The sequence below is a fragment of the Macrosteles quadrilineatus genome, unplaced genomic scaffold (assembly GCF_028750875.1).
Source record: "Macrosteles quadrilineatus isolate MER2022 unplaced genomic scaffold, UCM_ALF_1.0 Scaffold_2__2_contigs__length_208266976, whole genome shotgun sequence".
Lineage (NCBI taxonomy): Eukaryota > Metazoa > Arthropoda > Insecta > Hemiptera > Cicadellidae > Macrosteles > Macrosteles quadrilineatus.
Window position 1 is genome coordinate 1,309,628 of NW_026542595.1, and position 19,033 is coordinate 1,328,660.

General features: G+C 34.8%; 1 protein-coding gene across 1 annotated transcript in view; it reads right to left on the bottom strand.

Moving 5' to 3' along the window:
- The window catches only part of LOC128984820 (ribosomal protein S6 kinase beta-2-like), a 138,179-nt gene that overhangs the window by 110,338 nt on the left and 8,808 nt on the right, over positions 1-19,033 (bottom strand). Inside the window, exon 2 of the mRNA XM_054404188.1 lies at positions 9,575-9,618. Within this exon, the coding sequence (XP_054260163.1) occupies positions 9,575-9,618 (44 nt within the window). The remainder of the gene's footprint in view (positions 1-9,574; positions 9,619-19,033) is intronic.

Below are 19,033 nucleotides of genomic sequence, written 5' to 3' on the forward strand. Positions count from 1 at the left end.
GTGTCAACTCAGTTGTAAATTTCAATTGTAAACGATTGCATGTATCGAAAATATGTACTGATTCGTGCTTCGTAATCATTTTACAGTCTACAATCTCTTCCCATAACATTAATAATAAATTAAAACTCTGCAGATACATCCATTCCCACACTCAACACTGCTCACCATTACTACTTCCTTCACCCCCCCCCCCTACGTCGTGGACCTGTTTCCCATAGCATTTTAGGATTGCAGATACATTAATGTAATTGCCAAAGACGGTTCCCACACTCTGTACTGCTAGCCTTACTACTTCCTTCACCATTTCCTACGTCATAGACCTGTTTCCTTCCCTTCTCATAGCATTTAAGTATTGCAGATAAATTTATCTAACTGCCCAAACAGTTCCCCCACTCTGCACTGCCAGCCTTTACTACTTCCCTCACCACTTTCTACGTCGTAGGGCCTGTTTCTTCCCCTTCTCATATCATTTTAGGATTGAAGATACATTAATCTAACTGCCACAGACGGTTCTCACACTATGCTCATACTTTACTACTTCCTAAGCCACTTCCTATGTTTTCACGGACCTGTTTTCATCACTTTCCATAGCATTTTAGTATTTTAGATACGTTAATAATCTAATTGCCACAAACATTCCCCACACTCCACACTGCTAGCCTTTACCACTTCTTTCACCATTTCCTATGCCGTGGGCATGCTTTCATCCCTTCTCATAGCATTTCAGCATTGCAGATACATTAATCTAACTGCTACAAATGGTTTTCAGTTCCCACACTCCACACTGCTCAAATTACTACTTCCTTCACCTCTTCCTACGTCGCGGACCTGTTTCCCTCTCTTAAAATGACGGCCTAGCCATGGGCTCCCCCCTCTCCAGCATTCTTTCTGAAGTATTCTTAAACCACATCGAGAACCAGCACTTGTTTACTGACTCCAACCGATATAAGAACAAAATAATTTTCTACTATCGATATGTAGACGATACCATTGTCCTGTTCAATGGTAACAACAGACAGCTATCCCTTCTAAATGCTTATTTATGCCATATTCACAATAATATTAAGTTCACATTAGAAGAGGAGAAAAATAATTCCATTAATTTTCTGGACCTTACCATATCAAAACATAATGACAGCTTACAGTTTAAAATCTACCGAAAACCCACCTGCTCCGACCAAACAATACATTCAGACTCACAACATCCATTTTCACAGAAATTAGCCGCATATCATTGTTTTGTAAATAGATTGTTATCAATTCCAATGAGCACGGACGATTACAACGAAGAGATAAACATCATAAAACACATTGCCGTCTCCAATGGATACACGACCACGTTAATAGATAAATTAATTTTGAAACACCAAAACAAAACAGAAAGAGTGAACCAAAATAAAAAGTTCTTATCAGCTGACTATAATTCGTGTCTTAGTAATAAATTCAAATCATTAATGGGGAAAAATAACATAACTGTATCCTTTAGAACAAAAAACAATCTTGGACCACTTCTGAAAGAAAGACCAAATACAACTAAACTTAAATATGAAAAAAGTGGTGTTTACAAAATCAACTGTTCAGATTGTAATAAGTATTACATAGGCCAAACTTCCCGCTCTTTCTCCAAACGCTTTAAGGAGCACGTACCAAAGAAGACCACCTCAAAACAAACTTCAACCTTTGCCGAACATTTAATTACTCATCAGCATAATTACAGCAGCATTAATGAAAACATGGAAATTTTACATACGTCACAGGACAAGTTTAAAATTAACACCCTGGAAGAATTCGAGATATATAGAGCCGTCAAATCAGACATGGATAATGTTTTAAACGACCAACTTTATTTTAATTCAAACGTCATATACAACACTGCAATAGAAATACTGGAGAGGGAAGGGGAGGGCAGAGACAATGGGAATGGAACCGACGAGCGATAAGAAAATGCGCGTGATGCTTGACCAGCTGTTTACCCTACAGTCTAGACGCAACTTCCGCATTATCAACACGGGTCCGCTTGTCGAGTTAAATGTTTTTATCGGCCGTATATGTGTGCGCACTATGTGTTTATTCGTCGTGTGTTTGTGTGAATGTGAAAAAACTGTTACTGACGACCTTCATATGAAGTAATATCATCCTTGTACTCACCTGATGATGACCTCCTAGCAGGTTGAAACTAGTTGTGAAGACAACAATTGGATTGCAAGAATAAGGTATTTAAACCACTATCATAGTTATTATTCGCAATCCGGAGGCTACTCACACCACAATGATCTTAACATAGAATTTTAAGATTGTAGATACCTTAATCTAATCGTCATAAACAGTTCCCACACTCCGGACAGCTCACCTTGACTACTTCCTTCACCACATCCTACGTCTCGGACCTGTTTTCCTCCCTTCCCATAGCATTTTAGGATTGCAGATCCCTTAATAAAATCATCATAAACAGATCCCACACTCCGAACAACTCGCCTTTACTACTTCATTCACCACTTCCTACGTCACGGACCGGTTTCCCTCCCTTCCCTTAGCATTATTGGATTTCAAATACCTTAATCTATTGGTCACAAACAGATCCCACACTCCGGACAGCTCGCCTTGACTACTTCCTTCACCACTTCTTACATCGCGGACCTGTTTTTCTCCCTTCTCATAGCATTTTACGATTGTAGATACCTTAATCTAATCGTCATAAACAGTTTCCACACTCCGGACGGCTTGCCTTGACTACTTCCTTCACCACTTCCTGCGTCACGGACTTGTTTCCCTCCCTTCCCATAGCATCATAGGATTACAAATACCTTAATCTAATGGTCACAAACAGATCCCATACCCCGAACAGCTTGCGTTTACTATTTCCTTCACCACTTCCTACGTCGCGGACCTGTTTCCTTTCCTTCCAATAGCATTTTAGGATTGCAGATACCTTAATCTAATCGTCATAAACAGTTCCCACACTCTGGACAGCTAGACTTGACTACTTTATTTATACATAATTTGCCTCCAGGATTGATCTATTGACATAAAATGAGGTTACTAACCTGTCGTCAATCAATCCTCTATTGTCTTGGATGACTAGTTTCGGCTAACCTACACTCTTATCAAACCCCGCAGTCTGGTTTTGTCCTTGGCCGGCCTCACGCGCATGTACATGATTTGTAAATATAAATGTTTTCGTGTGTGTTTATGTGTATGTGTGAAGTAATTTTGACGACGGCTTATGCAAGAAAACATGTTTGACTTTTGAAGACTGAAGAGATTTGAAAATGGGGTTTTAACCCCGAAACTAGTCATCCAAGACAATAGAGGATTGATTGACGACAGGTTAGTAACCTCATTTTATGTCTTGACTACTTCCTTCACCACTTCCTACGTCACGGACCTATTTTCCTCCCTTCCCATATCATTTAAGGATTGTAGATATCTTAATCTAATCGTCATAAATAGTTTCCACAGTCCGGACTGCTTGCCTTTACTACTTCATTCACCACTTCCTACATCACCGACTTGTTTCCCTCTCTTCCCATAGTATCATAGGATTGCAGATACCTTAATCTAATAGTCATAAAAAGTTCCCACACTCCAGACTGCTCGTCTTTACTACTTCCTTCATCACTTCCTACCTCACGGACCTGTTTCCCTCCCTTCTCTTAGCATTAGTGGATTGCAAATACCTTAATCTATTGGTCATAAACAGATCCCACACTCCGAACAACTTGCCTTTACTACTTCCTTCACCACTTCCTACATCACGGACCTGTTTCCTTCCCTTCCAATAGCATTTTAGGATTGCAGATACCTTAATCTAATCGTCATAAACAGTTTCCACACTCCAGACTGCTCACCTTTACTACTTCCTTCACCACTTTCTAAGTGACAGACCTCAAGCTAGTGTCGTCATTTGATTATATTTATGATCCATACCGTTTCTGTTCTAATGGGTCGCCGGAATTTTATCCCCCTGGAATTTTACCCCCTGGGCAAAGCTGACGTCACTATGACGTAGTAACCTGAGTGACCAAAAGTTTGTTCGTGGCCGGAATTTTACCCCCGCGGATTTGGAAGTCTAATGAAAATAGCCAGAGCGTGATTAATTAGATTAGCGATAGAAACCAGAATTGTACACCCTGTCCATATGACTAGCGTTTAGATAACTGAAGATGTAGGGGGCGGATTTTTACCCCCGGATTTTTACTCCCGGAATTTTACCCCCGGATTTTAACCCCTGGAATTTTACCCCCGGATTTTTACCCCCCGGAATTTTACCCCCTGGCCAATTTTAGAAATTGAATGATTGATTTTCTTATTTCCGTTTTTAATTAATTGTAAACATTTCATTATTTAGTCGCCTACCTTTATTTATTTATTTATTTTTTAATCTTAACTAAGTCAACAGAATTCGCTGTTTAATTTTGATGTTCGGGATTTGCGTTTGGGGCCAACTGTTGGTTAATAAGTATGTAAAATAAACTGAGTAGCTCATTTAATCATAATTGGGTGAACAATTCTTCTTAAAGAAACAATAAGGCATATTTTGTTATTGTTACAATACAAACAAAAACATTGTTTTACCACGTTTGTATAATAAATCGTTAAAGAAATCTTCGAATTAATTAACATTCTGATGTTTGTTTATACGTCATATTAATCAACAGTTGGCTTCAAAGGTCAAATCCTGATACTGGAATCTCAAAATTAAAATCAAAAACCTGTTCGATTAGTTGTTGTTACAAATAAATTAAGATAGGCTACTTAATAATAAAATGTTTACAATTAAATTAAAACAGAATATAGATAATTAATCATTCTCACTAATTTATTTATCTGGCCAGGGGGTAAAATTTCGGGGGTAAAAATCCGGGGGGTAAAATTCCGGGGGTAAAAATCCGGGCCGTACACTCTAGGTTTTTATAATTTGATGTTTTCTGATTAAATTCACAACCGTGAAAATATATGTTTAATTCCGCGTTTAATCCATCGAGCTGATGTCGCGAAACTCAAAAGTTTGCGGCCGGAATTTTACCCCCTGGTTTGTGACGTCACGTTTGCCCAGGGGGTAAAATTCCAGGGGGATAAAAATCCGCTACCCCATTCTAATATCTGTGGATATATAATGCTCTTAGTTATTTCTTTATCTACTGCATTCAAAAGTCAACAGCTGATTATAATGTCTTTGTTCATGTGTCAAATACTGCTTCCATAAGAATTACATAGAAACTTTGAGACCCAGTGGGGCGGATTCCTGAGAGACTTTTTTAACGCCATATAGATGTTGTCACTCACCAATATGGTCTTTATCACCATGCAAAATTTGAAAACGATTGATTCAGCCGTCTAGGAGGAGTTTGCGTATTACGAAATGCATAAGAGTCGACGTATAAGAGCTTCGCTCGCTTCCCTCGCTCCGCTCAATAATGCTGTACAGGTATTGGTTAGATTTCTATGCTCGTTAGTGAAGCAATTACAGATACTTTTAAAAATACACATAATGCCGAATCATTACAACTTAGGGTGGGGTTGGAAAATTTATGTTTGACATTTTTTGTTCCTTTTAGTGAGTAGAATAAATGGTAAATATTAATGCACTTAGTAGACATTACAATTGTTAATAATTATACATAAATGGAATGTGATACTTCTTCATGTTTCACTTCTTCTTATGAAGTATAGTACAAGATGATTTGTGTACCGTACATTTAATTTTGTTTTAATTCATTTTCACTATAAATGTGGAAGTGCATAAGAACAAAATTAAATGTACAAAATAATTTTCTATCACAAGATAAATACTGTAAATACCCCTGCCACAGCAAACCTGCAGACTAAGCGCAGACTGTAATGGTTACATAGGTATTGTATACGACTCCAACTAGTGGCTTGCTTATACAATGGACAAAAAGGAAGACGAAGACGAAGTAAAAGTTACATTCTTCCAACCAACATCATTTAGATACCCCAGACGACCAGATGTACTATGGCTACCATTCACTGATGTATTATGTACTGTGAATCCAACTACTCCAATAGGCAGAATTACGCCCTAACCGAAGAAGAGATTTTAAGAACCAATGAAATGTTATCACGGTACCTCCAACACATATAGACTTGTCGTATGTAAGTTTCTTTTTAACCTACATTGATGAGCACTTTATGAACATGAATATTGTTGATGGCATTTTATTTATTTCATGTAACAAACAACCAAAATATTTGTAATACAATAGACTATCATTCATTTCTTGAAAAAAATTCCAAATAAATAAAACTGGCCTTAACAAAATTCGTAATTTAAATGTATATTTTTTATTAGTCTTCGTCATTAACATAATGAAATTACAATGTGTTTCATATGTATGCAACAGTCAAGGTTGAATTTCATTTCAATATTAGATATAACATGATTGTATATAGGTACCTACCAACAAAAATACATAAAATTAAACAAACCACCATTGGTTTTGAATTATTTTCACCATGAACCCATTGCAATCCCATAACCAAACTTGATGTACACATTAGTGGTAACATGAACAACTTTATATATTTTTTAGGAAATAATAGAGTACTGAATGTGTTTTTTTTTTTAAATATGCCTATTTTATTTGAAAAAATGTATTTTTGAATTTGAAAAAATGTTGTTTTCATAACCTATTATGTGTTGTATATCATTAGAAAGGGCATAAAAAGAACTAAAAAATGACACCTTTCCCATGTTTCTAACTTAAACAGGAGAAGAGTTATGACAATTTAGACGTTTTACCTCAGCACAATTTTGACCGTTTTTTTTAAACTGCAAATGGCCGTATTTTGGAATCCGTTTGAGATATTGAGCTGAAATTTGGTATTTTTTTAGTCTTCATAAAGGTAACCTATATAGCAAATTTCATTTAAATTTAAGATGGTGAGGTAAAATAGGTGTGTTGATTTGACATGGACTGACCCACTAACCTATCAACATTTCAATAAAAAAAAACACCACAATATCTTCCCCATAGCAGTAAACCTCAGTACTCACTAAAAATAATGTTATTTAAATAGGAAATAAATCTGACAATTTTTAGGGAATATTTTAGTAGAAATCCAGACAGGTAAATGGAAATTTACTAAGTCTTCAGGTTTGCTGCAGCGGGGTATTTTTATTTTATTTTGCAGCGTTAAAGATCTCATCTGTTTCACCAGCTACACTGGATTTGTGAAATGTTTTGTGATAATAAAGTAATATTTAATTTCATATTATTGTGCTTATAAATCAAATTTATTGTGTTAATAGCTTTGTGCCCGTTCTACGCACCCCCCTTATAGTAGTCAGTTGAAACCTTCTTATATTAAGAACAGCAGTTGAAGTACTATATACGATTTAGATTGGTAAAACCAATAGGCCAAATTACCAAAATAGGCCACGAACTATTGATAGGCTACATAAACAACGTTAATCGTAAACAATTCATGATGGTTTGCTGAACAATGTTTTACTAAAATGAGTTATCATTTTCTTAGGCTAGCATAAACTAACATTTTGGAATCCAGACAGAAAAAGCAAAACTTATACAGTTAAGACATCAATTAAATTGAATACGGCTGTAATACGACTGTATAAATAAGGTGCAACATCAACGATAACTAATTTGTAAATTACAGTGATGTGTTGGTACATAAAAATAATTATTGCTGCTGCCAATAGTTCTAAGACAAAGAACCAGTACCAAAAACCAACGTTTACAGTTCAGAAGTACATACAACCAATTAAATGTGTTTTAATCAAGTCCCAAGGTTATTGATCTCTTGGTTTTGGATTTACTCGTAAAAAGATAACGGCCATAAAAGTTATTTCCCATTAATTGCTTTATTCGTAAAGAACTTTTAATGTAAACTTATTGGTATCAGTTTGAAAGAAAAAAACAACCTTATACAAACAACTTTTTGTTATTTAATAGATTACGTATTCTCTAAACAATGATTAGTATATCTACATTAGAAGGAAAGGTGACAAAAATCACACAATGCTGGGTTTTTGGACGTTTGTAATTTTATTTCTGAAGTAGGGAGGCCGTGTGTTCTAGGGAAAAGTACCGGTATCAAGAACAGTCATCGAAAAGGTTGTTATGATTAATTGGGTAGGCGTAATTACCCAAGAGATGGGCTATAGCATTATAGGCCTATTGGCTGTGTATGGTTCAGCGATTGCATCACACGGTGAGTAGGAACAGAAAGTGACACATTGGAAAAGCGAGTTTAGCACCATCCGTAAACCGTAAACCTCTGTTACAATACAATCATCCACTGCAGTTGTGATTTTTTACTTTACACTTTACACAATCGCCATTGAAGCGCCGTCAATGAGTGGAAACCGTGTTCGTAAGCTATTGGCGACGATCATTAATAAATTTAAGTTTCTCAGCCCTATACAACACTGATTCAAGTTCTTCTTTCTGGTTATCAAAACTCAAGAACAATTTTATACACAAAGAATCTCTGGTTCCTGACTTGGATGATGATTAGTTATTTAATTTCATTTACGGTTACACTATATTATTCCACTTGCGATTAATTAAATTCGTTATGTAAGAAAAACGTTTTTAATCTCACTTGTTTGGGATTTGCTTTCGAAACGTAATCGGAAATGGTTGCGTCCATAATTTAATTTACAAAGTAGTGAGGCCATATTTGAATGGCTAAAGACACTCTCACCTATCCAGTGAATACATTAAAATGACTTGGATCTTGATAGGTACTCTTGTTTTCCTGGAGATTGCGTAAAATGCCATCTTGAGTGTTACAGACAGACAGACAGACGGACAGAAATTTAGATGAGACTTGTTTCGGCTTCTTTAATGTATAAAACATAAAAATAACCTAAACATTTATGATTCTGAGCAATGTACAGACAAAACTCTAATTTTATTTATATAGATTAGATATATTTTTATTTTTAGATAAATGGGTGTGTTGGTTACAAAAAATAACAACAAACTGAATACAATACATACAAATCATAACTGCTGCTTACATAAACAAAGTCAACAACAGTATTACTATTACTATCAATAACGGTCAAATTACAAATAGACTGGAAAAATATATTTGGGTGAAATTGACCAAAGATTGCTCTCAGAGTATACTAATGATTAGTCGCCAAGTACCAATATAATAATAGAGTATAAAATGTCAAAAATTTTAGTTAACAAGCAAAAGCCATTGTCTACATTATCACTGGATATATTTGAGACACTTTGCAGTCCATGATATATTGTCATAACGTTGACAACACTTTGTGTAATAAGTGAGGCCAGGTTCACTAGTTCCCGAATTAGTGACTTCAGCAAAGGGACATAATCGAGTTAGCTGTTTCTGAGGTCAGGCAATTCCAGAGTGGGATGGTTAGTCGATTCTGCCTCTCAAAACGGATAAGCTAGTTCCAGAGTTGGACAATTCAATTGTCTCGTTTTTGCATAAAGGCTAGTACAACTACGGATTGAAAGTCCAAACTACGGCAGGAATATTGAACAATTCTTCCAAGGTCTCTATCACATGATATAGGCAAAGTTAACATGGTGATAACACTTTTACTTACTCAATAGGGATGCCATTTATGTTGGGATCTTCATCGTAGTCCGCCTGAAACAAAATGTGTTGTACATATTTTACTAAATTTAGATATACAACTAATACTTAAAGCCTGTCTGTGTTGGCATGTCTTTGAAAAGCAGAGAAGTGTAGGGCTACTAAAGAAGTGCCATAAAAAAACAGGCAATAATAAACAAAATAAAAAAAAAACTTAAGCCATGTAATCTATATCTATAAAAGAGGAAGTATGTATGTAAGCGTATGTATGTATGTATATACTCTATGGACTCCGAAACTGCTCGTCAGATTGTAATGAAACTTTCAGGCATTATTCTACATTACTCAAGGACGGTTTGTGTGAAGTTTGGAGCAAATCCAGCAGAAGGGCTCCACCTCAGAGGGTTTTAAGGGGTCCAATATCAGAATTTTGGAACTACAATGTTTACAAATAAATATAATTTAAAAGCAGATGTTAATTTCACCAACTGTTTTGTAGGTTTAAATAATCACAACATTCTGTATTAGTCATGATTTGAAATAGTGCCACATTTTGTTTCCACAGAATGCACCACAGAAAACTATTTTACTTTTGGATAAGTCCAAATATATAAATCCTCAATCGCAGAACAACTGTGCACTCAACAACGTTTAAATGTTCCACTATTAAATATGTTTCAAACATAAAATCTTTATCAAAGTATTATAAAGCCTTAATATTTTTATCTTTTTGTTCTATACCAAGGCCCCACTAGAAAAACAGGCCATGCTGAACGTGAAATGAAAATGAAAATACGAAATTGAAGAGAATACAAATAGGCCAATCAAGTCATTTAAAGTACATGTGCTACAAACATCTAAGAAACAACACGGCACTGAATAACTTATTTCAGAATGATTTTATTTAGGCATGTGTGGAAGGCAAGTCGGGCTTATGCGGATTCGTGACTGTATTAAGTGTTTTGAAGTTAGGTTAGATTAGGAAGGTAAAGTGTAGGTTATAGTGAACCGAGTTGATAATTTATATTACACACAGACAGTTGTTGTGCCATTAAAATAGTGTGTTAAACACAACAAAATAACGATTTCATTGTGCTTAACACACTATTTTAATTGCACAACAACTGCCTGTGCGTAATATAAATTATCAACTCAGTATAAGTACTTACACTTTAACTTACCTAATCTAACCTACCTTCAAACGACTTAATGCAGTCACGAATCCGCATAAAATCTGACTTGCCTTCCACACATGCCTTTTCTGTCATCATACTTATATTTTACGCTACAGCAAGTTTGGTTTGGTTAGGTTAGTTTAGAATAGTTTAATTTTAATAATAATAAGTATTCATAGACTAATCAACGTGTTAATTTAAGTCAATAACACAATCACTCATCCCCTGGTTGAATGAACGAAGTGAATTCTCATACTGGGGTGAAATGCATCTTTCTGTTGATCGAAATCTCGAGAATGACTAAAGTTATAAACTTGATGTGTTGCACAAATATTCTATACCACTTTATCTTGCGACCATTCGTTGTTCAAAAATATTTGTTCCGTAATTATTATAAAATCTTCAAAAAACATTTTTAATTTTGTCCCATAAGATTAACATTATGAGCTACCTTCTTCTTTTTATTATTTGTTTACATTTTACGACCTACAATTTTGTCGTTTTCTTGAGACAAAGAGAACGACTACTCTTTCATCCATAGAGTAACAGTCATACAGTATTTTCATTATAACTCTACAATTTCTAGGATAATAATGTATTTACGAAAATAATGGTGGAGTTAACAAATTATCTACTAAAATATATCGCAATTGATTGAAAAATAAATATTTACATGTTTATTCTACAGGCTACATTTCTTCAGTAGGCTGTGCTATATAATAAGTACGACGTGACGGTAAATGATGCCGTGGGTGAAAGTCTACTATTGTTTCCTAACTTGCTAAAAGTTAAGTGTTAGCTTTGACTAATTAATATTAGTTAAGATTTCATTATCCAATAATCAGTGGTTTTAGTTATATTTTTCTAAATTAAAAATCAGTAAGGCGTCGCAACGGTGGCTTTATCTATTCAGTCATTCAAATTTTGCCCCGAAATATTTAGTTACTGTACATTCATATTACTGAATAACGATATAACATAAGTACTAAGACTTTTTTTTCAAATAAGGTTTTTTTCATTTAATATATCCTTTTTTCATCGGTCGTCTGCAGTTCACTCACTTTAGACAGAATCAGAAATGCTAAGTCATAGATAGAACATATTCCTCAAGGTTTAGTGCATTCTGCTATTGATGATAAGACGGCAACCTAAGTAGGTCTTAAACATTTGTGAATAAAATCCTAACCATTTAAATTACGTAGGCAAGTAATGCAGTTAAACTGCATTTTAGATTCAACTCAAACCTCATGCATTAAGTTAAGTTTAACCATAGATAAAAGGAGTGTTTAACCTAGAACAAGTACTCAGTTCGGATGAAGAGCGGATGAAACTCAGCCAATGGACACAAGAATAGGCAATAGGAAGGAGCTTTCCTGAATTTGGTCTAAGCTTTTGAAGGAAGGCGGTGAAGCGAGGAAGTGCTGTGTCATGTAAAGTTTTTTTTGTGTAAAGTGTGTCTGTTAACATAAATTGCCTAGATGGCCGTGTTGCCTAGCCTAGGTATGGTCTGGCCTGTCAAATGTTTTGTTAAAATCTGTGTCCAATGTCACAGTACTATGTTTATTTGTTTGTTCATACAACAATCTGTGTTTAATGTGTTTTTCACCGTCGAAGAATGTAGGCCTACGCTAGCAAGTTTCAACTAAGAAAAGGCCTTAATATAACTCTAACTTACCAAAATAGACCTAAAAAGGTAATGTAGCCTATAACTTTCTTTTAGCTACTAGATCTGAGTCCTTATAGTAGGCCTACTTAGATTAAGTTACCCATCTTCAGGGGAACAGTTTCGCAGAGAACCTAGCCTACGATAACTTATCAGATGAAATATTTGTTTAATATAGCCTATGCGATAACTTATCTAATCGATTTACTTTTAGGTGATACCACTTACCGTACCTATTTATCATGCCATTATTTATCATGTAGGCCAAGGCCTATTTCAATATTGAACAATTTATGCCTAAGATAATTTTTTAAGGAGACTCTTTACACTGTGTAGCTCACTTTTTAGTTTATAATAGGCCTAATAACAAAGGTAACATTTCTAAAAATGAACATGAGTCTTTTGTGAATGATTTGTTATAGAGATAAGTTTTTAAATACATAAATTAGGCTACGGTAAGTTAACTTTGATCTTTCTCATGAGTTTATAAAAATGTAGGCTACCTATCTTACCTACTGGGTAAGTTACAGTTCCGCAGAGAACCAACGATAACTTACTTATTTTATCAGATGAATAACTACTTATCGGTATGATTTCAACTTAACTTAATATCGTAGGCCTATTGAATTTAAGTTTACCTATCATAAATTTACCATAAGGTACAAATAAAAAATAACGTTTAAAAAATCCCACTCCCCAGAGCCATAGGTACACCTACCGAGGTAACCAAACATTAAAGAAGCAAGCATTTTATTGTTTTATCCTTGGTTGTTTTGTTATTAGGTAGGCCTAGGCCTATTTGTTTTGTTCGTTTTGGGTACACTTCCATATCTGTTGAAACAAACAACCGAATGAGTAATATCGATCGATATATCGATTATTCGATATATTGTTTGGTTAGTTAGGTAAGGTAACCTAACCTAACCAACCAAACGATATATCGAATTAAACAATCGAATAATCAATATTGTTGTTTGTGCCAACAGATATGGAAGTGTAGCCTACCCTTTCTTTTTAATAGGCCAAATTTATAATTTATTTTTGGTCAATTGTAAGTTAGTCCCAGACAGTAGTTTAATTTCTTAAATATGAACAAAAACCGTACCAACCATAACTTAAATCAATATGATGTTTAGCGACTTACATTGGAAAAAAAGAATTTTCGTAATCGAAAAATTCAATTGGATATAAATGTCGATATGCATTGTTAAGATTAAATGTGTTTACTCATCCGATAAAATATTTGGCAATTATTTATTATATCTACATTGAGATATGATGAAATTTTTAGATATTTACTTACAGTATTTTTCACGCTGATTCCAAAAATGTAATCAGTTTTTGTCGGAAAGATCCCTAAGTGGATGTAAAACGAAGGCTAAAATTACGAATCTAAGGTTCATTTCGCGGTTCGGATGGTAATATAACGTTGTCTGGGCGGGTCCGAACGTGGGCCGAGGACTGTGTGAGGAAAGCAAACAGCTGTTTATACTCAACTCAATGCGGAATTAAATCAATTTGTTTTGAAACTAAATAATCAGCTCTTAGTTAGGCATATGGGGAAGGTAGGTTGGGTTTTATGCGAATTCGTGACTGTATTAAGTGTTTTGAAGTTTGGTTCGATTAGGAAGGTAAAGTTTAGGTTATAATGAACCGACTCATTAATTTATGCTACCTCCAGAATGTATTTGCACAGTTGAAATAACTTAGTTGTTGAAACACAATGAAATAACAATATCAAAAATGCTTGCAAATAAAACAAATTTAAATATATATCTTGTTATTTTTACCTTAAATTCAATTTCCATAGGTAGGCCTACAGTACTTTGTTTCTATATACAGGCTTCTATTTTTCTGGTAACATGGTTAACGCATAAAGTTTAAACTCTTGTAAATGTTATGTTTTGTTTTTTTTATTTGTATTGTTGATATAGGGGATAGAGTTTTACTGTTATTCAGTGCTCGATTTGGGGGGAATGCAGTGGAACGGAGTTCCGGTACCTTAATTTCAGAAAGATAAAAATATTTGCACAAATAGGTACATAAATAGATATTTCATTACATTTCATTTGACTTCAGTTAAAAAAGGTAGTCGTAAAAAAACTTCAAATGAATGATGAACGGTTTGCTGAATATAAGAAAGAATGGTATAATATAAGTAATTCTCTCAATGCACCGTAACAACGTGGTTACAACGAGGTTTTTACCAAAAAGTTTGACAAAATCTTTAAAATTTGAATTCAGGGGATTTTGCGGGTAATCAAGACTTTATTCCAGGTAATTCCGGGGGTTACCACCGAATTTTGCTGGTAAAATGAGCAAGTTGTGTCGGCAACGCTGGTCATCTCACTGCCACTGCCGCCGCACAAACTTGCGGCGAGCCGCAGAGGCAGGGTATAAGGGGCACCAAAGACTAAAGACAGATTATATGGTAGCCTATATGGAATTATCTTCGTTCATTCTCATACGCGACTTCGGAGCGTACTCCTAGATATATTACCAAATGTAAAGCACAGTTCATTACTAATATATTTAATAATACTTTACTGTAGTACTCTCTGATAATATTTAACCAAGTGTTATGACACTAGCGCTCAAGTGTCACCAACATGAACTAGACATGGAAAAACCTTCAGATTTAAGAATTAATGAGAAGTCTACCATTGTTTGTTAGTGTATGTTTAATAGTAGTTGTTAGGCTTTAGAAGTATGCCTACGTAAAAATCCTTATTCTAGGTATAAGGATTCAAAAGGGCATAACAGCTAATTGGTTAAAGTAACAATGTTGGCCTATTTTGTGGAGTGGATTGGATTACTGGAACTTGGAACTGGATTTTGTCAAATCCATCATGCCGCCGCCGCCCGCCACTAACCATTTCACTTAGCTGCGTACAGCTTAGCTATCTTGTTTCCCGAACGTTCTTTATGCTGAAATTAATAAGTTTGCGTTAATTAACCTATTGATTGTTAGTGTGAGTCTAATATTTACTTAAAATCACTTACAATTTACATAAATTTAATAGTTATACAAGGTTTCTGGTGAGAAAATATCGTCAATTAAAATAGACTAGTCAGTAGACTTACAAAGGTAAATAAAACTTAAAACAGCCGTAACTCCGTTAATATTTGTGAGCGAGAAAAAATTTTTGCACCGTTATTTTCAGCAAAAAATCTAGTTTCTGGTGATATTTAAATCAATATAGGTTCCCATGGTCACGTTCGTCGCAATAATTACCACAAGATTGTTACTTATGATAAAATAAAACAACAAAATAAATTATCCCAATTAAAACAAAACCAATTTAATTTATAACTAATAAAAATATCAGATAAATGAATAAATAAATAATAGTTACAATAAGGACCAAACAACAAAATAAAAGATTTATAAGCTAAATTAACATTAAATAATTTTAATAATTTTATAAGCTAACATAAAATTCATGTAAAACTATAGTAAATGTCAAACAGCTGTTTGTTAACAAATTTTGTCACAGAAAAGATATTTATGAGAATATGAAATGTTCAACATTCATACAAATTTTGAAACATTTATTAAATGTTTCATGAGCTTAGAAATTAAACATTAGATATCAATTTGATTTTTTTATATTTTTGAAGAGGAATGTGTGCGTTACATAACGTTTAGCCAAACCCCACCCCCCTTTCGCCATATAACACAGCGTAAAGCTATGCCATACCCCCTCCCCCCAAAAGTGTGTTACATAATATATGTATGGACCCTAAGTAGTATTTGATACTTTTGTGATTTTACCCATAAAATATCACAACTTTACTTCTGCTGCTTACCCATGATAAGGGCTGTAAACAAGCTAATGGGTATGTGTCAGCTTTGCTAATAAACCGTTTATTTTAACATTCTTTCAGTAGGCCTCGTTATAATTTATTTTAAAAACCACCAAACCAAAACCTAGGCTGGGTTTAAGCCAAGCTTCAAAAAGCTCAAGAAACCAAAAAAAGTATTTGGTTCTTGAAAAATCTCTCTAAAGAGAATAGGAATGCTTAAAATATTATATATCTAGTAGAAAAAGGCCAAACCCGTTTGCAGGAACTTTATGATCTTGTATTTTACTGTTGTACAAACGATAGAACTTGTCATATAAACATACTGACAAAAAACGTTTGTGAAGAGTTTAATAATCTATGCTGCTTGTCCATTGAGGTGAATAATCAAAGAGACATTACATAATTTTTAACAACTCTCACCAATGTCAAGATAAGGGGTCGTTTGGTTCACGGAGAGTTTTAACTCTAACGATTTGCGTCAACCATCACAAACATTCTATCCATCAGTTGATAGCTTGAAACAGCTGTTTAATGCTAAGTCATGTTAGTAAACATAGGCTTGCCTGTTAGCCCTATAACAGTTAACATTTATTTTGCTAACACTGTAGCCTCTAAATGTCCACATTTAGATTTAAAATGCAGTGCCGTCTCCCTTTTTAATGATATAGGTTGTCTAACAGTTTTAGACTGCCAACGTGGGGCCAGAAGGATTTTACGATCCTTGGAATATTGTCTTTTACCTTTCTCGTGTAGTCACCATTTTCTGCCCATGTCTTTACATCTTAAATCTTATTTTAATGGGTCTGATTTTACTTGTTTAGTTTTAGTGACTTTTGCCCTGTACATTTATGTATTATTATGGCAATAAAACATTCTGATTCTGATTCTGATATCATATAGGTCCTATTATTGTTTTCATATATTCAATAATATTCGTTCCAATGTTGTTTGAAACATGGTTTAGGCTCCTATTTGTAAAAGTTTAAATAATACGTTATTTAAATCCAAGACTTAAAGTTCCCAATCATTCCTCTCTGCAGTACAGTACAATCCCGATTAACTGAGGTTGTTGGGGCGGAGACTACTTTGGGTACATAGAATCTTGGAGAATCACTGTTTATATATATTTTTTTTAGGATAAAAGTTAACACAAGTAAGTTTGTAAGGGCCTATATGTCTTTTACCTTTCTCGAGTAGTCACCATTTTCTGCCCATGACTTTACATCTTATCATATAGGTCCCATTATTGTTTTCATATATTCAATAATATTCGTTCCAATGTTGTTTGAAACATGGTTTAGGCTCCTATTTGTAAAAGTTTAAATAATATGTTATTTAAATCCAAGACTTACAGTTCCCAATCATTCCTCTCTGCAGTACAGTACAATCCCGATTAACTGAGGTTGTTGGGGCGAAGACTACTTTTGATACATAGAATCTTGGAGAATCACTGTTTATATATTTTTTTTAGGATAAAAGTTAACACAAGTAAGTTTGTAAGGGCCTATATCATAAAAAGAATAAAAGTAAAAATGTACACTGACTTATATTGCCCACTACAGGCAACATCGCTCTGTACCAAAATCTGTAATACAAATGTTAAAGCGTTTATCTCCTATATGCATGTGAAACAAGGAAAGAAGACAGTAAAATTATCTCCCATCTGAACTGCAAGTGTTTATTAGTAGGTGTCTAAGAAGAATCCACCGAATATGGTGGTCAGACAGAATCGCTAGTGAAGGCTTTCCTTTGGGGACAAAGCGATCAAAAGACAATCCACCTAGAAATAAGAAAGAAGTGGAATTGTATTGGGCCCTAAAAAACCCAGGTGGTTCCATAAAAAGAAAGCCCATACATGGAATCCTCAAGGAGCAAGGGGTAAAGGTCGGCCAAGAAATACTTGGTGAAGGACAGTAGAGAAGGAGGCAGCTGTTGAGGGAAAGACCTGGGGGAGCTTAGAAGACTGGCCGGAGAAAGACAGGACTGGAGACGTCTCGTGGATGCTCTATGTTCCAATTGGATTGACAGAAATTAAGTTAAGTCAAGACAGGCATACATGTTTAGCCTACTTTGCCGTGACTTTTTATTAGGTTTACCATTATAAAACTGGAACACTATGCTTAAACCTAGACTTCAAGGGGATCGAGTAAATGAGTCAACTGGAAGGTACTTAGGGGTAGAAGAACTGGGTGACTTTTCGCATAGCCTACTTTCCCTTGTCTTAAAAATGTGTCTGGACAAAATTTACCCCGAAGAATTCTAGGGTTAATGTTCTCTACATAATAAACAAACATTAGGACAGAAGGGAAAGTATGGGAAGAAATAACTGCTGGAATAAAAACATCGGCCTAACATATAATTTTCCCACTCTGATTTTATCCTTAATGGCCTTTACACACTAGGCCACTATGATGGTGCCACTTTGGTAGCACGTTTGGTGGTGAGTAGCCTCTTGTGGTTGGGAAACTTCTTCAGTCACCACACTTGCTCAGTTTATTGATTCATCGTAATAGATGTGAAAGAAGATTGTGGGTCAAATTTTATTATTTTTTTATTTGCGGGAAAACAAAAATAAAAGGGGAAAACAATTCATGAGAAAATACTGGATACCTACCTACATTCGTTTTTACGCGATCTCAGTTCAAGAGGAGTGTTTTTGACTCATTAAGTGGACCTCAGAAATAACTCGGATAAGTTTCACACAAAAAAATGAATGACTGTTGGTACTATTGACGAACTATTCAATTAGTTGACTGGGACGGGTGGCGTCGTCCTGTAATCCAGCTACTAGGAGGTCACGAATTGTGGATATTTATAGGGATGC